This window comes from Montipora foliosa, chromosome 8 (assembly GCF_036669935.1).
Source record: "Montipora foliosa isolate CH-2021 chromosome 8, ASM3666993v2, whole genome shotgun sequence".
Taxonomy (NCBI): Eukaryota; Metazoa; Cnidaria; class Anthozoa; order Scleractinia; family Acroporidae; genus Montipora; species Montipora foliosa.
In genome coordinates this window covers 40,680,896-40,703,090 of record NC_090876.1, presented here as the reverse complement: position 1 = coordinate 40,703,090, position 22,195 = coordinate 40,680,896, and the positions used below count along the sequence as shown (strand labels likewise).

Here is a 22,195-nt window from a genome sequence, read left to right as displayed (position 1 = left end):
TTAAACAAATTTTCAGAAGAAACATAACCAGTCGTACCCGGCTTAGAAGCTGCCGTTACAAATTTAACATTTAAAATCACACTGGCAAATTCTGCGTTGATCACTCGGTGTTTCCTCGGTGCCTCGGTTTGTTTTGTCGGAAGGCAACCTGTGTTAACATGGTTATCTTTTATTGGCTAATTTGTTAATAAGACGTCAATCAGCGTGTGTCAAGTCAACCATAAAAAGGTGGGCATTTTTCAAAAAATAGGGGGTCTTCTTGCAAGCGTTCCCTCGGTCTCTTCCCCCAACTTCCGCGCGGCCAGTTTGCAGAAAATCGTTTCGAAGCTCTTTTTGCCGAAAAGGAACGCTTGCTACGCAGGCTAACACGCAGTATTTTTGAAGAAGGAATGAGAAAATGAATGATCGACGTGCGTAAAATGACATTCCTGGTTCTCCTTTAAGAGCGAGATGGTCATCGGTATTAAAAAAATGATGAGCTACGGTTTTGGCTGAAATGTTGAACGATTCTGCTTAAAGCTCAAATTGTAAAGAGGTAATTTTTTCACTTTAGTAAGCTTACATCGTTCGATCCAGCTTAGTTGTGTAAAATCAAGTCATCTGTTTGAAGAAATTAAAAAATGGTCTTGTTTTTCTTTTTGTTGCTATTGCTTTTTTGAGAGTCGAAGAATACATCATTCAAGGGAAAGACATTTTTCTTATGTATCCGGATTCAATTTGTTGTACACAAAGCGAAACTTTGTCAAGCAGGGTGCGAGTTGTGCTGTTGTTGATTCAAACTCTGGTGAGGTTTGAAGCTTACTAATGTATCAGTGCCTCTTCAGGATTTTGCTGCCGCATCACTGATTAAATCTTGTGTACCTCCACTTTCAAACAAGGAAAATTTACAAATGTTAACGTTAAGCGTAAGAGCCAAAGAGTGGTTACAATAACTAATCTTAATTACACGCCACCCATGAACAAGAGGAGTTCCAAAAACACCTCCAGATACAATACACATCACCTCACGGTCTTACTTCACTCAAGTTTTCCTGCCGGGATGGCGCCGTAACTTTGTTGAGCTTAAATTATAATTTTTGCACGATCAATTGGTATAATATACAGCGTTTATAACGTGTGCCTTTTAAACAATTTGTGATGATTGAAAGTAAACAATGTATTTCCTTTATATTCAATTTCCCTGCAGTTTACTGATTCCCAGGAAAGCATTCATTGAAGAATGGATAAACAAGGAAGCCAGCAGACCGACGGAGGCCCAAAAAATCCGATGACAAAAGACGACGCTTCTCGTATTCAGAGTGCTGAGGCACAACAGCATAGTGGAGGAGTTCCTAAAGGAGGTTTTGCTTCGCGTACACAGTCCACTGCTGACAAGCGTGAAAACCAGAAGAACTGAACAAAGCTCAAGAAGCATACGTCTTAATTGTAGATTTAGTTATAGATGACAAGTTTTAGCCCTTAAGAATGAACACGCTCGTAGTTGTAGACGGTGTTCGGATGAGGTATACTGAAAATTAAATGTTAAAGTCAGTTACAAAGGCTGGACTTATGAAACTTGCATTCCAGCATAGCTATTTTCTTTTCGTAGGGAAAGAAAGCGATGGACTAGTCCATTTCCGAGTTCATGTCTGCCCCCTCTTCAAAGCGAGTCTAAGAGCAAAGTTTTTATTATGAAAATTAGTTTTCATTAATATGTGGGAGGCGCGCTGACCTCACAGTTAGTGCGCTCGACTCCGGGGACATTGTGCTATGTTCTTGGGCAAGACACTTTACTCTCACGGTGCCTCTCTCCACCCAGGTGTATAAATGGGTACCGGCGAATCTAATGCTGGGCGTAAACCCGCGATGGACTTGCATCCCATCCAGGGGGAGTATAAATTCTCCTGGTCGCTTCATGCTACAGAAACCGGAGATAAGTGCCGGTCTGATGGGCCTTCTAGGCTCGTAGCAGACTTCACTATATGTAAAGTAGAACTATTTACCATCACAAAAACTTCGCGCTTAGACTCTCTTTCAAGAGGAGGCAGACATGAACTCGGAAATGGGCCAGCCTAATAACAGCTCTCGAGATTGGTTAGGAAACAATGCACACAAACAAACCATGGATTCTTATTAGGAGCAAGGAAAAGCTGCTTCGTATATCGATCGATTCAATGAAACGCACGAATTTCCGTGAATTTTTTGCCGTACTCTACAAAACAACAACGTGAAATCAATGAACCATTCCTTGTACCGTTCGCACCCATCCACTTACAGGATAGTTCGCCCTTATTGGACAACGTGAACAAAATGGAAAAATCGCGAAATACTTGCGATAGCGCTAAGTTATATTTTGGACTGACATTTTCGTTGCCACTTCCGTTGTTCTTGCCTAATTAAACTCCCTATTATGTCATTCAAAACCGACGTTCCACTAATTTCTTGATTTTTTTCCCCCTACAAGGATCGCATTAACCCAATTGGAAAACAAGAATTGAAAATCAATGTTTATAAAACAAATTTGAGAAAAAGAAAGATGCCTTGGAGAAAAAAAAAATCATTTTCGGGTTAATACCTTGACGTGCGTTTTAGGAGTATTGTTTCGCTGAATCCTTATTATTTCACTGTCACTCCTTATAAGTAACACTTTTTCACAGACGGTTGATCGTAGATGGGTGATTCAGTCTTACAAACGATCCTTGATTGGCGACCTTCTTAAATGGATGGGTGACCACGTAGTGCGTCAGCCAATGGATATATACAGATATATTCTTCCCGTACAAGGAAATCCCGCGTAAGCCTAGCTTCAATACATCAGCTCCACTCCTCCCTGCTACCCCCGGCGATCAATTTCTCTCTAGCCTTTAAAGTGCCCATAACCCCAAAATATTTTTTTTCGCTAAAATGAATCTTTGCACCTGTTCGAAACGCATCGCGGCTTTTCTTCCTTTTTCTAACAAATCCTGCCATTTTAGAGGCTTCGAAAGTTGCGAAAATCGAAGCATCTTTTGTTCATGACCGAATGAGAAGGGGAGTGGGTCTATTCCTGTTTTTACGTCACAAACTGATTTACATTGCATTAACTCTTTGTAAAAATGCATGCAAAGTAGATTGTGACGTAAAAACTGGAATAGACCCACTCCCCTTCCCATTCGGTCGTGAACAAAAGATGCTTGGATTTTCGCAACTTCCGAAGCCTATAAAATGGCAGGATTTGTTAGAAAAAGGAAAAAATGGCCGCAATGCGTCTCGAACAGGTGCAAAGATTCATGTTAGCGAAAAAAATATTTTGGGGTTATGGGCACTTAAAGTCAGTTGAATTACTAACTGGTCTTTTCGTAAAGTAAAGGTTGCTGAATGACATAAGAAAATGTTAAAATCATGAAATAAGCATATCTACAATTTACGCATGTACCAACTGGAAAAAAAAAATCCGCACGAGCAGAACTCGGTTTGACAGGAACAATGCGCCCTCAGCGTCGCGCAAATACGACACTTGTGCACTTTTGTCCAGAAATGCAGGTAATCGCGAAAATAACAAATAACATATACCTTGCATACGGAACCCGCGCCCGCAGTGCAGGCGGTAGTCAAAACTGTGCTATCCTGTCAATCCTTTGCCCTTTCACCGGAAATGGTGCATTTCTGAGCGTAAACGACGTTGTTGTCGATCTACCCTGTGGAAAGGACGCCATCAAAGTCCTTTTTTGCGTCGTTAACACAAAGAAAACATTATCAATACAGTTTTGACGACTTCTTACACTTTATTCGAAAATGATAGGCTGAATTCGTCTCAAATTAGTTAGAAAAAAGCACAACAGCGCAGCAGCTGACGTTTGAATCATCCCTCGCTGGCAACCCAGGTTTGGCGCCTAAATGGTTTTCTGGCCTTTAATTTCAAACAATTGACGAGACGTCGGATAGCACAGTTTTCCCCCTCGTTGAATTCTGATTGGTCAATTTAAATTTCAGTAGCTCTCGCCGTACGCAAGGATGGCTAAAAATGACGAAAAAAATTTAAGTGGTGTAACTTCACTGAAGTTTTTCTCCCTGTCCGGCGGGGTTAGTATCTGGATGGGAGACCTAAAAAATATACGACTTGCAGTTGGAAACATAGGACCGAAAATATTATAGTTTAACTCTCAAAAATGCGAACTAAGCAAGGTACAGATTTTGTTAGCTTGCCTTATGCAAAACAAACATTGATACAAAAGTAACTAAATATCGATACACCGTTATTAAATCCTGATTTTGTTTTTGTCATGTAATTCGAAGATTAATTTATTGTTTTAAGCTTCGCCACAGTGTTTTCATTACCAAATAACTTTTTCTCTTTGTATGTGACAATGTGCCTTCTTAGATACCTAGGTAGATAAGCACGCACTGCGGGCCTATTGGCACCACGGACTTACAAACTTACACTACGCTATTACATTCTTACAACCCGATGACAGTGTGTAGTGCACTACCACAACAACAAGAGTATGGCAAAAAACTGAAAGAGAAGGGGTGGAGGTTTAATAAATCCAACTAAAACCTCAAAAATGAAAAAAAAAAAAAACAAGTGAATGACACAAGGAAAAACAACGAATCCTTGCAAGAGAGAAGAGAAGGTGGCTTCGTAAATATAACAAAGATAAAGAAAAATAACAAATCTAGCGAATTATAAAGGCACAAATAACATCAGGTGAAGCAAAAAGTCATTATGTAGGGTAAGGTCGTACCTCTTATTGTGAACCGTTTGTGATGACCCGTTGGGAGTGAGATAAACCCTCTTATCTCGGAGGGAGTACGCAAGCTATGACAGGCCAAGTTAGCAAGCGGTATTCTACAGTGCGGTCCGCTGACTTCTGGTGATTGAATAAGTGATCCAAAAAACACCCTACACATCTTACCGCTCTCGTTTTCTCGGGCCGTATTTCATTGCCGTTTATTAGTCTACATTATTCTAACAAAAGGTACCAACCATCATGAAGTCTAAAAGTGAAGACCAGGCCTTAAGATCCAATCCTCGTAGGGTAGGCTCCCAATGCAAACTTTATTGTTTAAATATTCACTCCAGTGAACAAAAGTCGACCAACATTTTTTCCTTTCATCCTTGATAACGTTAACAAACAAGAAATAGCTTGCAATTGCATTTATTGTGTACAAAAATTCGCAATCTTTTTTTCGGTATATTGATGTATACTCAGCCATAGCTGAATGACATACTCAAGGTTCTAAGGCAACGATTTGAACTTGTAATGATAATACTAATTCATGTTTCATATAATTATGGCCTCCCCAGGTCTCTAGTCCTCTTGGTCATGTCCGTTTTTTCGCTCGTGAAGCTTTAAGAAGTAAAGATAACCAACAGCATCTCCAGCCGTCAGCATATCTGCCACAATTGGGTGCCAAGCTAGCCCCCAGATCCCAGAAGCCGCATAAAACACTTGAACCTGGTGACCAGTATCGCAATCCCATATACGAATGGTTTGGTCCAAGGCCCCACTCGCCAAAAACTGGTCATTGGGAGAAAAACTTACCATTCGGATCTCAGAATCGTGTCCTCGCATCACGCATGTCTCTTTCCAGGTGCTTGTGTCCCACAGACGCACCAATTCATCTTTTGAACAAGTGGCTAACATCTTCTCGTCGTGAGAGAACGTGGCACAGGTCACCCAATCTGGTTGCACTACAGTGGTCACGTGCTCTAGACTGGAGCTGTTCCAGATTCTTGCAGAGTTGTCTATTGAACTGGTTAGGATGAACTTTCCTGATGGAGAAAATTCAGTATATTGGCAGAAGCGTTCATGCCCTTCCAAGACGGTAATCTTAGATTGTTTCTCTAAGTCCCACACAATCGCACCGTTTGCAAACTCGCCGACGGAGACCAATCTTTTGTCGTCCATTGAGAATCGAAGGCACCAAGGAAGCATGGACTCGCCGCAGTGCAACACGATGTTATCCTTACCGCTCTCTCGCGACCAAATGCGAATTTTGAGCTCGTCTCCACCACTGGCGACCTGTTTGGAATCTCGTGAAAAGGTACACGCGCGCACTCCGCAGGAAAAAGTTCTTTTATTCTCGTGTCCTTCATAGATCAAAGAGACCTTCAGCGCCTCCATGTCCCATACACATACCTGCAGAAACAAAAGACATGTTTTGGCTGCATAGCTGCAATAGCTAATGCTAATACTCCAACCAATCATATTAGCCTATCACAGCCGATATTGAGCGTTTTCACATGACGTCACGGCGGCCATGTCGGTGTTCCAAAACAAAGGAATGGCGGCCATGATTATGTACCAAACTAATCCTCTGGGAATTGAACTCTATTTTTATGCAAATACTTTCTTTTGTTTCAGTAATCCAATATGGCTACTGGTCACGTGAGTGAAAACGCTCTATAGTCTGCGGATAAAAGTTTTTCATTTGGTAGTAGTTCAATTAAAAATGGTAACCACATGAAATGAAAGGCCACAAAAACTGCTGAATTCTGATGGTCCATCGAGCAAAAGCATGTGGAGTTACTTTACTGAATTATGCGTGTCCTCTTTGAGATCAGTTGCAAGGGATCTTGACATCTACCGGCGGTGAACGCCAACCAAAAGGAAACATAAAATTACACTGAAGTTCACGCTCAAACGTTTTTCGCTCTCACGAAGGGCCTTCCCCTCGAAACGTCAGCTTTTAACTCGACTTATACGTGGGCTAATTTTCTTTTGTTATGTTACCGAATCGCCATTTTTGCCATTAGTTGATGAATCTCTACAAGCTGGGCGAAGCAAGCCCGAATTGATTTTGGAGGAACGGTGTTGGAGCTTTGTAAAAACCAGCTGATTAAAATTTTCCTTTTAATGGTCATTTCACACTCCATATCCATCAAAGAACCACCTCGTTTCCAGGGCTTTTTCGCCCTCTCTCCGGGGGAAAAGCCAAGTGATTTTATTCCCAGTGGCACTTTCACCTCTAGGTGCAATACATTTTATGTCTTCATATATTCCGCTTACCTTAAAGTCATCTGATGCTGAAGCCAGCCATTTCCCGTCTTCAGAGTATGCCACACTCCAACAGCGTTCTGAATGAAAACGCGCTTCACGTAGTTTTTCTGCTGCCGTAGCGTCCCAGACGCGTACGGTTTTGTCCGAAGCAGCAGATGCCAGCAAAGTACCATCTCCATTAAACGCCACATCCAGTACCCAATTTGAATGACCACCTAACAATGCGAGGGTCCTAGATCTAGCGCTGACGTCATAGCTGGCTTCATCAAAGGTTGCATCGAAGAGAGTGACCGTATGATGAGCGGAAGAGCCAGCAGCCAATAACGTACCGTGGTCAGTCTTCACAAAAGCAATAGTAGAAGCGTCGTTTGGAAGGTTGAACGTCCAGACCCTTGCCCCAGTTTGCACGTCCCATAAGATGACGTCACTGTCCACGCAGGCGGACGCAAGATGCTTTCCATCAGGAGAGAAACACATGGACCAAATAAGGGCTTTGAAGTCAAGCTCTGCATAACCTTCCAAGGTGTCTCTGACGGGAAAATTTGGATTGTCGTCGCGCTGGTGGCCCTCCAAGGTATGCCTGATTTTCTTCTCCTCGAGATCCCATATGAAGAGTTCCAGCTGATCACCGCACGAAGCAGCAATTGATTGATCAAGTGGTGACCAGGCACATGACATAGGGAAGCTTTTGTGTCCCCTGAGTGTCTCTAGGTTGGCACCCGTAACCACGTCCCAGATTTTTAGGGTCTTGTCTTTTGATGATGAAAGAAGCTTGTCTCCACCTTTCGAGAAGGCGACGCAGGTCACTCTGTCTTCGTGTCCCCCCAGAATCCTTTTAGGAAAATAAATTTAAGTCATGTTCATGTTCGGTGCTTTTCAAAATTGTATTGACGTGTTACTGTCAAAAGAGCTATAATCAGTTGCATAGTTCTTGATACATTTCGAATGAAGACACCTCTCTTTTTTAAGTTCTTTTCTAGCAATAGATCTACACGGTACAAAACACAAGCCTTCTTAATCCTCCCCCTTCCCACGCAATTCAAAGCTGTCAAACCACGAGCACTGTCTTACATTGCTAAAGGGAGGGAGTGTCTTTTTGTAAATACTCTCTCTCTCTCTCTCTCCATTAAAAAGGGGTAAAGAAGACTTAAACTCCATGCTACGTTCAAAGACTACCGACATATGCTCGAGTTTACTTCAGTTCGAACAATGGATTTTCCTTTAAAATTTAAACTCGCAAGTCACCAAACGTGCGCGCAAGACGTGACAATCGGAAAGTCAAGGCTGCGATGATTGCGTTCAGCTCAGCCAATGAATGCCTCAATCATGAATGCGACAAATGTTTTTTTTTTTTTAACAAACGAAGCCGAAATTCCTCAATAACGTTACACTGACCATTCTTGCATAAGAGTGGCCCTGTGACATTTACAAACCTTAAACATTTAATGGCAGGAAATCTCCACAGTCGGATAGTCTTGTCAGCTGATGCAGACGCCATTATGGTGCCATCCGGGGAAAGCCGAACACAAGTGACAGGTCCTTGATGATCCTCAAGTTGTGCATGCAATTCTCCTGTTTGACTGTCCCAAACTCTGATTGTTCCATCGGCCGAACCAGAGAGCAAAGTCCTGTTGTCCTTTGCAAAGCAAGTCGACAGAATACCTTTCGAATGCCCACCGAGTTCAAGTTCAAAAGCTTCCGGAACTTCTGGCTTGTTCAACCACTCCACCCACCTATCTGGTGTAGGGATGTTGTCAGGATCAGGTTGATCAAATGCTAAACGCATGCGTAGTGCATTTCGGGCGATCCAATGGTTTTGTGGATACGTAGCTGCCTGCTGGTAAGTCAAGATCGGTGATCCACTCAAAATGTGAATCTCGCTGCGCAAGAATCCCAAAATATCTTCAAGATCTTTGATGACCTAAGATTCAATTATACGCAATTAAAATTTCATTTCGACCAAAAATGACTTTGTTCTTCCGTCAAGCTTTTAATATCTATTTCGTAATAGAAGACTAGCGAGTTTTGAAGCCTCCAACTCGAGTAGAGGACTGTTTTGTTTCAAGTACCTTTCTTACGTCTATTACTTATATTAACTTGCGTGTGGCACAAATAAACTATTTGCTTTTGTTAAAAGAAAAAGAAAAAGAAGTAGCCGGCGAAAAACCTCTCGAAGCAGAGGAGAGAACCAACAACTTCAACCCACATATGACGCTGAATCGAACCCGGGCCACACTGGTGGGAAACGAGTGCCCTCACCACTGCGCCATCCCTTCTCAAGTTTTTTTATGGCAGCGTCCAGTAAGTTGTTCTTTTTAAATATTAACAAGAGAATGCCTTTATCTCAAATCACCTGACTGTGAGGCTCCGTTTGTTCATTAACCGCACAACTGAGAGCCCTGGTAGCCTCCGCGAGAAGCTCATATCCCATTCCAGCCATGCACTTTGCTTGAATGAACTTTAAATCCCCCAAGGTGCTTCGCAGCCTCTTGAAATCACGTGCCTCGAGTAAAGCTTCAGGAAGTCGATCCAGTTTCCTCAGATTTAGAGCTACCGATGAGTAAGCATGTGGCTGAGCAGGAATGTCTCGTTCTTGGCCATATTTCTTGTGATATTCGCCAGAGAAGTAGTCGGCGATATTGCTTTGTGTTTCCTTGTTACGATCCTCTACGAGGTATCTCTCTCTAGCGACCTCTACAAACTGCCTACAATCACAAAAATATGTAGATCCAATGGAAAGACTCACAATTGCGAGATGAATTAAAGAAAAGGTTAGCTCAATTTGTCTATTTTTGTCTATTGTTGCCCATATATGACAGACAAATCAAGGGCATAGTCGAGCTTATTTTCATTTTTACCGCCACTAGACATTTCTTCAGAGAAACAGAAGAGCGCTAAGAACTCTGAGGGTCACATGTGTGAGAGTCTTTCCCGCAAAGCTAACTTTCAATTTGAGTAGCCTCCAACTACGAAGTATGAGATTCTTACCTGTGATACAGAGCTAACAGAGACACTCCATATGCACCCCTCTCAACTAAAAACGGGCCAAGATCGTACTTCAAACGTGCCAGCAACAAGGGTGGCAGACGGCGCTTGGGTGGCTCGTGCCAGACCAACACGTCAGTTAAGAGTTCCTCATCACAACTTAAAATATTCAAAATGTCTTCTGAATTCATGCCATCCGTTCCCGCCGCCAAAAGACCCAGGACTCTCCCCACAAGCATTTGACCGTGATACTTTTCGAGGGCTTGGTAGAGAGAATTTATCATTCCAATCACGTCGGACTCAAGGATTGTGTCTGCGATGTTTCTAAAAATGGGAATAAAATTAATACATGAATCTGCGCTCATCGCAAGCACTGAAATTAACCCAACAACATTGAAATGCTCGATACACAAGAAATGTTAACTTAGTGGAGGATCGAGGGGATGAACCAAGGGAATGGAAGCACAGCGCCCCTTGTTTTTGGATCACAGACCTTTAGGGACCACGTAGCTGCGATGCTGGTATACACTGTTATTTATTTATTTATTTATTTAATCACTTTCACCACAACAGAGAAACAGGCTGTGATGAGGGTCGCACAACAGAGCGAGGCTCCAAATTAAGTGCGCCCTTTTTACCCTCCCAACCATGATATCCCACAGAAGACAGACCACAACACCGGGAACTACATGCCCTACTCTTTGCGACAAGTGTTCGGGTTCTTTTACGTCCCACAGGATTATGAACATTGAAGGGTTGTGAGACGGGACCTCCGGCTTATCGTCCTTATCCGAGAACCCTAGAGAGTCTAACCATTTGCAGTTGTAATTACAAAGGCAGCACTTTCTCCTCAGTTATTTAAAGACCCTGAGTGTTGGTCCGGCCGGAGTTGAACTCACGACCTCCCGCGTGATAGCCCGGTGCTCAACCAACTGAGCCACCGGTGAGTTTTTGCATTTTTAATAACTTGATGTTATTTGGCTTGTTATTCTTGGAAAATAATTAATTTACTAAAGATCACCACCCTTTTCCTATGTTGAAACGCCGCCATACAAACTGTACGTTCTTACTTGTATGAAGGCCAAGAACGACACTTGTTAAACAGCAAATGCAAATAAAGCGGTAACGGACAGCGGTTGAAGGCATCCAATACGAACGCCTGCTGTTCAGGGGTCAGCGTTCTGTTGACCGATTGAAGCCAGTTTTCAAGGATTACAGGTCCATCATGCACATCAAGCCGGGTCACCTAAATTTGAGGCAAAATATCACCATGTGTTTTTGGAAGCAAAATTAGTTACGATTTTATGATCTATGTTTTCACGTTTTAACATTACAACTCCGTGCTAGATCTCAGGGTTTCAAGGAACGTCTTATCAGTCAGGGGCTGTCCTTACATTTAAATTTGTATTCACTTTTGCAACGCTTATAGACCTCTTCAATAATGGCGGCCAATAAACTATTCTTGAGTTTTAATGCTAATAACCTTTCTAGCCTCGATACGACGAGCAAATTTCAAAAGAACTTTTGTTTCAAAATGAGAGCAGTAGGTCTAATTAACATAAATAGAAAAAAAAGTAAAGGTGATCACCATTTATGAAAATGGTCTACAATATGGTAAAGAACACGTACAAGTGTTGCTAAAGGAGGGTTGTCCGTTTGGAAGGCATATTTATCTTTGTTACCCTTTCAACAACTAATGGGCTGTGTTAACCTTCGTAATAGGCGCAGTCGACCAGATCAAAGATGGCTTTAAAAACTTAAAAAGGTGGAGCAATGCAGCGGAATCGCAGGGTCCTGGGCTCGAGTTACGGTTAAGCTTGGATGGTTTCAGGTTCACCTCCCATATGCGAAGATCATCCTTGCTTCGAGTTTTAAGTTATTATGCTTGTCTTTTTACTACAAAGCAGATTGACAACTAAAGTACATGAAGGTGTAGAGAAAAGAAATAGAAACCGCCTCATTTACAAATAAAATAAGTTACCTCTAAGAATCGCTCAGATAGTAATCCAAATGTTTTCAGGCGCTGCAAACACCCACCCTCCACGGGTAGAGTAGATAATACCATGTGCACATGCGCTGGAAGCTTGCGTGGGAGCCATTCCAAGAAACGCCTTGCACCGTCTGCGTCAGTCAATTGGTCTAAGGAATCAATCACAATGCACAGCGGTTTTTGCTCTGAAGCATGCCCGATAAATGACGGAAAGATCTCGCACAAGCCTTTGTAGTCTTCAGGAACCTCATCGCTAATGTCATAAACAAGTTTAAGCTGTTCGCAGAAACTCTCTGTGAGGGCGCGACCTGAAAACAGAGTTATTCATTACATCCTTTTGCACAGAAACAAGCCAGGGTGATTCTCGTCACATGCGCAGGCCGTAAAGTTAGAATATATGTAGATACACACACATGTATATCGTTTCTGGATTTGCTCACAATTTGTTAGTATGGTTTTCGCTTTTGTTAAGAGGGCAAATGTAAATGACTTTAAGGCGGTCAGATGTGTGTCTTCACAAAGGGGCATTGTAACGCTACTTTAGTCAAACTTCAAACACTGAAAGGCGTGTTTGCATCAATGAAGACCAAAAAATAATGCGGTTGTCTTGTTGCCAAAAACTATTGAAGTGCACTGAAGCTATTCTTTGTTGTTTGCAGCGAAAGATGGAGAGGATTGAAATGGATTGAAATTTGAAAAAACTGGCCAGTTTTTTCAAATTTAAAGACGGTGTCTTCAGAAAGTCACCAAAAATTAATAAGAACAGCTCGTTGTGCTATAGGTCTAACTATATCAGTTCATATCTTGTCAGTGGGTTGTCGGGAATGATGTAAGTGTGAGCTAATGTATTAATTTAGATTTTGACCCAGTTTCTTTTTCTGTAAAAACAGCAAGATTAGCACGACGGTGCCTCTTTAAGGAAACAACCGAAGTGTTATTGTTGCAAACAAATTCATCGGAAGGTGAACGCTATTTTACCACAAACTTTATTCCGCGTGCACACATCATCTCAGATTTGTCTATTCAGTTTGAGGTTCTAATTTTCAACCAATCGCGCGAACCAGAAGTAAAATTTCTCTTACTTGACTGTAATGACATAATTATGAAGGCTTTAAAAACAAGAAAACGTTAACAAGTGATTGTCTAAGAAGACTGAGGAAAGTTAATTTTAAAACTCCCACTCGCATCCAATTCTGAAGGTCAGTATTACCTTTTGTCATGGACGACAAAAGGTCTCGTTAATCACATGAGCAAATAGCTTATTTTTCATTACTTTAAAATCCTTAAGGCATGCACGTATATAAAATTAATGTACTTGAATTGTTGTTGCACCAGACTGGATTAGTTTTCTCAAGCTCGAGGACTAATAAATAGCGTTTATTGAATTATAAATAAAGTCGCTGTTGTTGGGTTTTTCGATTGGGATGATATTGCAGTTCTCCTAACGTATAATGTGATTGCTAAACAATTGAAGCAATGATTTGGACTTAGAAACAAAAAAAAGCTCCTTACAGTACCAAACTTTAGCAGGTTAGCAGAGCTGCTACACCACTGTTTGATTGCCTTGGGGTTCGGAAAGAAACCACATCTCAGTTTTCATTGACTTTGTGAACAAGCTAACTTGTCCCGTAGCAAACTGCCTCGACGACGTTCATGTAATAACAGATTAGCATTACCTACCTGTGTATGTACTTATTATCCGTAAGGGAATCGCTGAACACCCTGACTTCCCGGCCTTCCCCGTGCGTATGAGCCAACTGCAACCAGACCTGCCTGTCTCGCACTGGTCTCCACTGATACGGTACACAATGCAAACCCGGAATTCATATAGACTTCCAGTTGTGCACAAGGCATAGTTTCTCGAGACTGTGCTGCCACTAATATAATTACGTACTGCAACTGCAAGTTGTATTTTTGTTCCGTTCTCAGCACACGCAATTCAAAAACCTCAACCCAAAAACCAGCGGTGAGTTCAGAAATGAACTGATGTGCGCAAATGAAGTAAACTACGACAATTAAGTTCTGAGCACCACGCAGCAAGAAATGACAAATGCACGGCTGGTCTGAAAACGCATGTTGGCTAATGGTTATGTCAAACGACTGATATCGACCAATAAGATCTTATGGATAACACTTAAAAGCGCGAAAGGCGGGAATTTGTTCTAAATGTTTCTTGTCCAATCAGGGAGCTGTGGTGTTACATATTAATAGAAGTCAAGCTTTGAGCGCTTATACGTGTGGGGTTTAAGATTAATGTGCACTCGGTGGATACGATGATACTCGGACCAAAAATATATACAAAAAAAAAAGCCCGCCAAACGTCAGATCATTACCGACGACCGGCGACTCAGTTGGTTTAACATCAGACTTTCGTGCAGAAATCGTGGGTTCACAATCCTGGTGGGACCAGCACTTACAATAACAGAGAAAGTGCTACTTTTGAGGTTTCATCTGCAAATGGTTACACTTTCAAGTCCTCTCGGGAAACGACTCTAAACCGTTCTTGTTATCAACCCTGTGGGACGTTAAAGAACCCACACACTGGAAAAGACACATTGTGTTGGTGGTCTATCTATCAGAGAATTGTAAAATTGCAAATAGTATCAGAACTTTAAACACACATGAAACCTATGTGATATGTACGATATATAAATTACCATTATTGTGCCAATGTCGGTATATATAGTAATCACTTGAGAAATAAAATCCACGGCATACCGGTTGATGAGTCAGGGGTTGTTCCAGAAAAGCGATACAAGATGGCCACTTTTCTGTCCTTGTTTCTTTCTTGCATTTCCATGACAACTTTCGCCATCAATGACGTCTTCCCAACTCCAGATTCACCATAAACCACTAAGGGCATCATGGGATCTTGAATGCCGAGATACTTGTGGATGGATTGCAAAATATCTTTACGTCCTTGAAACGATTGAGTATGATCTCGACAGAAGATTGCATGACGCGTGACTTCTTCCATAACTGGACTGGTGGGTTGAAGACTTTGCAAAACTTCGGTAATGCGAGATATTAGAAGATCTTTGGTTCGCTTGCACATCTCTGAAACAGAAGACAGACGAAGGGCGTTTGACACGATTTTTCCAAAAAGGTGGGTATTATTAAGCAACACAAAGCTAATGGGTTTTGTCTATTTACAGTGCGGGCGCGGGACCAAGGAATTTGGAACGGGTGAGCGGGGAGGGATTCTTTTACTTTCTGAAGGTGGGCTTAAGGAAATCTTTATTTTTTGCCAGGGAGTTCCGTTATGTTTCAGTCGTTCCTGAAGGGTTGTTAGGAAGCTTAAGCAAAGAAAACGACGACTATACAACGAGATCGAGAACCCTACAAAACAACGGAATTACGAACAAAGAAAATGGCTTCGTATGCACGTACGAGCGTTTTACATTTTGGTGCAATAGACCACTTTTAATATATTAAAATTCAGCTTGGCAGCAAGGCCGAGAGGACACAAACAAAGGAAACTGAATGAACATGTTTATTCACTTCTTTTGTTTGTGTCCTCTAAGCCTCACTATCAAGCTGAATTTTAATATATCGAAAGTGGTCTATTCTCATCACCGTTCTCGTACTAGCAACGACTTGGAATGACTAAATTTGAGGTTACGTGGAGGACACACGAGTCCTTCGCGACAAAATTTTAATTTTCTCTCAAAAATCCACACCATTGTTCCCACTTTATTCCTAGAAATTTGGTACACATTTTCTACGCCGAATTATCATTTCATCGTCGTCATCTTTGCTTGGGAACTCTATTACCGGTATCTTAAATTTTAGTGGTCAGTTTATACGGTATATATTCACTTGATCTGAAGGTTTAAGATGCCAATAACATTTGTCTTAAAGTTCTCCAACGATGAAAAAAATCAGCTCTCGTTTTTCTTCACATTTCGTAAGTATTTGCGTTGATTGCTCAATAGGAAGAATTTTTTGTCGTAATTTCAGGATGAAGACTATTTATTTGTCAATTTACTTTTCCGCCATTACTCGGTGCGGTTCCGACTGATAAGCTTTCAGTGATCTGGATCCAGAAGGAAGGGACGTCATTTACGCACTAGCTTTAAAATGCAGTGTGTGAATGCGGCTTAATTAGTATGCAGAACAAGAGTTTGACAATCTGAAAGCCAAAAACTCTCGTGCTGCATACTAATTAAGCCGCATTCACACACTGCATTTTAAGCTAGTGAGTAAATGACGTCACTTTCTCCTCGATCCAGATCACTGAGAGTTTAGCAGTCGGAACCGCACCAAGTAATAACGGACCGTTAAATAAAAAAAGTGGAGTTAAAATAAATAGTCTTCCTCTTGAAATTACTACAAAAAATTCCGCATATTGAGCAATCAACGTAATTACCTTCGAAATTTGAAGAAAAACGAGAGACTTTTACTACAGTTGTCCGTAGAAAAAGGTCAAGATTTTGAAATCAGTGAAATTAAGCAACAGGATATCTCTTCTGAAGTGTTAGTCACTGCAGTTGATGTAAAATGTAATTTTACCTAACAAATAAATGCAAATCAGGGAAAAATGCTAAATATAGTGACCGAGCTCCTAAAGAGGAGGCTGGAAACTAAATACCAAATTAGAATACTATTGTAATTACTGAAGCTTTTTACCGAGTTTAAATAAAGAACAAAATCCAGAAAGAACGTTTCCATCTTGGGAAAGACCGATTCGGCCAACTCAATGTTGTACCCAATTCAAATCCTTTGGGAATAACACGTTCTGTTCCAAGTATTTCCATATCATTTAAACGTGAATGCTACATTTTCATGCAATTGCAACACACAAAGAACCTTAACCCCCAGAGATTTGAATTGGGTACAACATTGAGTCACTCGAATCGGACTATGAAAGGGCTAAAGCAACTAGTTTCCTCTGCGTGCCATAATTGAGAAATACAGGATCTGGGAATGCGATTAATGGGACCTTAAGATCGGAGGACAAGAACGAATACGAGTACTAGTTTTCCGGCCCGAGCATGCGCATAAGGTTTGAAGGCCGACTTTTTTCGAAGTGCGCGTGCTCAGAACGGAAAACTCCTGCCCGTAGTCGTCCTCGTTCTCCGATCTAAAGGTCCCTAAGGATATCTGTATTAACTACTAGCAGCAATCTTGGATTATTGAAGTTCGTTCCACAGTCGCAATATGATGCACTGGTCAATAGTGCTAATAGGCCGTTTTCGAAATGTGAAATATTCAGCTTGATAGTGAGGCAGTGAGGACAAAAACAATAGAAACACGTTGGAATGAATGTGCCAAATATTAAATATTTGCATATCACCCACTTTCCTTTGTCTTTGTCCTCAGTACCTCTCTTTCAAGCTGAATTTTAATATATCGTAAAAGGCCAATTCAAGATGGTGCTGACAAGAAACGAAAATTTGCTAAAGCTCGCTCTATGAAGAGGATACCCAATATTAGAGATCGCGTTCTCCTATTAAATGTCGAACGCAACAACCGTGTTAAGCTTACATCGTTTTTTTGTATGTTTGTAGCCTTAACAGCCCTCTACCTCTTAAGTAGTCTCCATGTTTGTCTTTACTGAGACCTTCGGGATGCCATCGCAGATCGGTGAATTTAAGCACCCGACCAATATCCAGTGAAAGTGGTATGCGATCTTCTTTTAGCTCCGATAAAAGCTTGATACATTCAGGATCTTTTTTTCCATCTTCCTGAAAGGAAAAATGATGTATGGACGAATGAATGACTGAACGCAGGACTACTGAACTGACGGATTCACGAACCGACAGACCGCGAGACCTACCGTCGAACCAACCAAAGGTCTGATCGACTAAGAGATTTGATTGGACGCACGGCTATTGGAACTGACGGATTCATGCATGAACCGATAGACAGACCAGCCGATGAAAGGCCTGGCCGACTGCAGCTCGTAATATCAGTTCTAAAATACCGTCTGTAAAGGCATATGTCAGAGGAAAAGCATTTCATAAACTGGAAAACTCGAGTTCTTGTTGTCTTGTTTTCGCAGGGAAATGACAAAATTCTATCCGTCTTTGAAATCACTTCAAAGGCTTCAGTGAACGTACCTGCAAATTAACGTAATTTCTCGCTTCTTTGTCCGTTTCATTTACGTTGTCAAATCTTCGATCAACAACTACAGAACGCTGGTTTGCCTCAGGGTCTGAAACCACGCCACTTTCTACCTCCAGCTGAGTCACGGACACAGTGTACTTGTGTTTGTTTTCTTCTTCCAGTCCTATTTTTTCTGCCGCAGTTCGCAGTAGACTCCAAATCTTCTTTTCAATTGTTCCCCATTCCTCCCAGGCCTTGGACAGCTCGTTTCTGTCCGTGGAATGAATGGGAAATTGGGACGAGATGGGTTGCAGAAGATGACAGGGAGGGACCGCGTTATCATCGCGATGATACCATGTTGTGACCAACTCCCGGTCCAATTTATCAATATGTTCAAGCAGGGATTCAAATTCATCAGAGTCGACAGATGGAGGTAGAGGTCTCCAACCATATTTGTCTCCCAAAAGGGCGATGAAGACAATGCCAAGCGATATCTCTTGACAACGCTTTATTTCTTCCATACAAATGTTTACCACGCGGTGGTCGTCCACTGACTCTTGGCGTACACCTGGTTGCAACAGAAAGCAATTTAATTCTATTTACTACACAAGGCTGACAGAAAAAAGACAAGCCACATGTATATCCTGTAAAACCCGATAGATAGAACGACTTTTCTTAATACTTAAATCTGGCATGCATTCCCACTAAAGAATAACTTTGAACTGTGAACTTTAACCCGAAGGAAATAATATTTGCAATCAAATTATGCAAAGCCCGATACTCTTAAAAAGGTCACTCTACATACTGAGCTAACTGGTAGATCACACATTCGAGGTTTTGGAGAAGCTCTTACTCCCATTAAGGCTGGTTTTCACTAGCGACGGAGTCGGAGTCGTAGTCGGAATCGTAAGAGCGCTTATGACCTAGTGAAAATCAAAGATCGAAGTCATAAGCACTAGCGGAGTCATAAGCTCGACGGAATCGGAGTCGGAAGAATCAGAACGTTTCCATTTTCTTCCGACTCCGCTTATGCCTCCGTCACTTATGATCCAGTGAAAACTAGATTGTCGCAGTCGGAAGCAGAAGCAATGCTTGGAATCGATGTTTGTGATTGATTTATTCATCCGCTTCTGCTTCTGCTTCCGACTCCGACAATGCAGTTTTCACTGGATCGCAGGCGACGGAGTCGTAAGGGGAATCGGTATTCTGCTTCCGACTCCGGCAGTTTGATTTTTTACTAGATCGCATCGTTCTGCGCTTCTGATTACGACTCCGACTCCGACTGCGTCGCCAGTGAAAACCAGCCTTTAGTGATCGGCTTCTTTCCCAAATGAATCAAAAATACTTTGGACCCAAAATGTTTGGACGAAGGGCGATCCGCTTACTTAAAGCTAGTACTTTTCCGTGTTTTCCAGCATACATATGAATGGTCCAAAATACCGCCTAACTAAAGCCCGGTTTACACTACAGAAAATTTTTGGCACTACTCGGGTGAAATTGGCAAGGGTCCCAAAAAAAGAGGTTCGGCTCGGATAAAATGTGTAGTGTAAACAACCTGTCAGTACCAAATTTCATCCGTGCCGAACCAAAATTCTTACCCGTGCTGGGACCTTCGGCGAGGTAGTCCGAGCACCGGTGAAAATGGTAAGGGTGCTGAAAAAATAGGCACGGTTCGGATAGAACAAGTAGTGTGAACACTTGAAAGGGCCAAATTTGAGCCTTAAGTCATAAATTAATTATAGGCTAGCGGTTTTTTTAAGTATATTTTAAGATGGCGGCTCATTCTCCACCAAAATCACGCGGACGTTCTTCATTATAGTTGAACTGCTCCATGAGAAGTTACGTGGACCCAAAAATTTTGGTACAGTATTTTTGGTACGGTAAAAATGGTGTAGTGTAAACAAAGTTTGCTGTGTTCTTTTTTGGCACCTGTGCCAATTTCACAGAAGCCGTGCCAAAAATTTTCTGTAGTGTAAACCGGGCTTAAGTCGAGAGCTTTCACAAAAGAAACGCAAGTTAGATTCCCCTTTGGTCACTAGTTGCACAAAACTGTTCTTACCCCATCGTAAGTCCACTACTTCAAACGCAACACCACGCTGCTGACACAAGTCTCTGATTGGTTCAAATACTTCCTGCATAAGTTCATTTCTATCCAACCGGGTATCAGTAAAGGTTGAGCTCAGGAAAATACGAACAGTCTTTTGAACAAGCCTCGGATCCAGGATATCCGGGAGAACCTCTGAGGGAGGGAGAACCTAACAAAACAAAAAAAACCAACAAAAAAGACGAAAATGTGGTTATCAAGGGAAGCTATGTTCCCGTAGTTTATCAAGCGCAATTTTATTTCCCTGGGTCTCCCGAACTACGGAAACCAATTTTTTTTGCATAATTAATGTTAATTCCTTGAAGGCTTGATAAATACAGTTACGATCGCAAACAGCCTACTACGTACAAAATGCTGTAACTGATAAAAGCGGCATGAATGCGCAAAAGTTTGTTTACTACGGCTTTCATTCTCGCATCTTTAAATGATTTCCGGCTGACAAACTACGGTCCACCACCCCGGTAAGGGTCAGTTTGTTATCAACGGTCGAAGCCGTGGCCACTATGGTGTTATAAAGTTAAAGCACCGCCTTCGAACGCTGTTTTGTTGCAATATTCGCCGCCTGACGTTGCTAACAGGACTGCTATTGCGTTGATGGTGGGTTGAGATGAAAGTTCAGTCTTTGTCAATTGATTCTGATGTGAAATTGTGACCGTGGGAATATTTTATCCAGGAATATTTGACTCAAACTGGTGGCACCTTAGAATTTAGTCTCCAGCCTTGGGATTTTATTATAACCGTTGGCAACCACGAAATTGTGAAATGGCTTAAATCGCGTCGGATCCGGAAAAGAACCACACAGGAAGGAAGCTATCCACGATGGCAATAAGGTTAGCTTTTTAATCGAGATTTTTTTCATATAATTATCTTCTTAAGCTTTTTATCGTGATTCTCATACAAATCCTTATATTTTTGTCGGCCATGCTCACACTGAGCTTGGTGCGCCTGTGATCATTTGTGGGTTCTCATGTTTCCGTGAGGAATGAAGGTCAACGATTAAATGATATATGAAATGGATCATATATTGAACTGCGGTTATGAAATCAAGTGTTGGGAGGCGCGGTGGCCTCATGGTTAGTGCGCTCGACTCCGGATCGAGTGGTCCGGGTTCGGGGCCTGGCCGGGGACATTGTGTTGTGTTCTTGGCAAGACTCTTTACTCCCAGGTGTATAAATGAGTACCGGCGAATTTAATGCTGGGGGTAACCCTGCGATAGATTGGCATCCCATCCAGGGAGGAGTAGAAATACTCCTAGTCGCTTCATGCTACAGAAACCGGAGATAAGCGCCGGCCTGATGGGCCTTCCTAGGCTCGTAAGCAGACTTTACCTTTACCTATGAAATCAAGTAAAGCTATGATCCATCCGTTCAATCTATGATCCACTTCACATATCATTTCATGAATATTTTTGTCGGCAATGCTCACACTGAGCTTGGTGCGCCTGCGATTGAACTGCGGTTATGAAATCAAGTAAAGCTATGATCCATCCGTTCAATCTATGATCCACTTCACATATCATTTCCTCGTTGATTCATTCCATACCTTCGCTTTCGGGGATTAAAAAAATGGAACGGCAGAATGAGCAGTAAATGCGTCAACTTCTTCAGGAAGTTCGATTTTTAACAGATCAAATGCCTCAGCCAGCATCGAGTGTTAAATGCCAAGTAGCCTGCAGAGCAGGCGAGATTTCTTCGAGCGAGCGCTGACATCGTAAAAAGTTCACCCGCCATCTTGAACTTTTCATGCAGTGGAAGACTGGAGAGAGAATTAAAGTTCTACCAAGGGGGTGAGTGATAGGAAAGAGAAAGCATGGCGCGGTCTATAAAATGGCGGTCGCAGGATTGTAACGCGAACTCGACCGGCCCAACAAGACGCCTGCACTGCAGGCTAAATGCTAAGTATCCCGTGTTTTTGGCCGCTCGCAAGTTAATCCAAGCTCGAGCCCAAATCCGAATTAATTGCAAGTTCTTCGCATTTCAGGTGCCTCACGAACATGAGACGAATTGGCACCTCCAATACAAGAAATAGGACAAATCGGTCAAGATCCAAGGCGAAAGAAATCACTCCATTCATGCAGTGTGATTTGATATTACTTCCTGGCCCAGG

The 22,195-nt window shown here is 42.0% G+C and overlaps 1 protein-coding gene and 1 pseudogene across 3 annotated transcripts in view; one reads left to right on the top strand and one right to left on the bottom strand.

Moving 5' to 3' along the window:
* The window catches only part of LOC138013398 (uncharacterized), an 18,288-nt pseudogene extending 16,749 nt beyond the window's left edge, over window positions 1-1,539 (top strand).
* Window positions 1,540-4,298: 2,759 nt separating this feature from the next.
* LOC138012939 (NACHT domain- and WD repeat-containing protein 1-like) overlaps window positions 4,299-22,195 on the bottom strand; it is a 40,733-nt gene continuing 22,836 nt past the window's right edge. For all 3 annotated transcript variants that reach the window (XM_068859880.1, XM_068859881.1, XM_068859879.1), the window contains 11 exons: window positions 20,045-20,240; window positions 18,000-18,553; window positions 17,465-17,624; window positions 14,656-14,994; window positions 11,929-12,245; window positions 11,018-11,193; window positions 9,951-10,271; window positions 9,316-9,667; window positions 8,396-8,883; window positions 6,972-7,794; window positions 4,299-6,101 (listed from right to left, as the gene is read on the bottom strand). In XM_068859880.1, coding sequence (XP_068715981.1) covers window positions 5,271-6,101; window positions 6,972-7,794; window positions 8,396-8,883; window positions 9,316-9,667; window positions 9,951-10,271; window positions 11,018-11,193; window positions 11,929-12,245; window positions 14,656-14,994; window positions 17,465-17,624; window positions 18,000-18,553; window positions 20,045-20,240 — 4,557 coding nt within the window. In that variant the 3' untranslated portion in view covers window positions 4,299-5,270. The remainder of the gene's footprint in view (window positions 6,102-6,971; window positions 7,795-8,395; window positions 8,884-9,315; window positions 9,668-9,950; window positions 10,272-11,017; window positions 11,194-11,928; window positions 12,246-14,655; window positions 14,995-17,464; window positions 17,625-17,999; window positions 18,554-20,044; window positions 20,241-22,195) is intronic.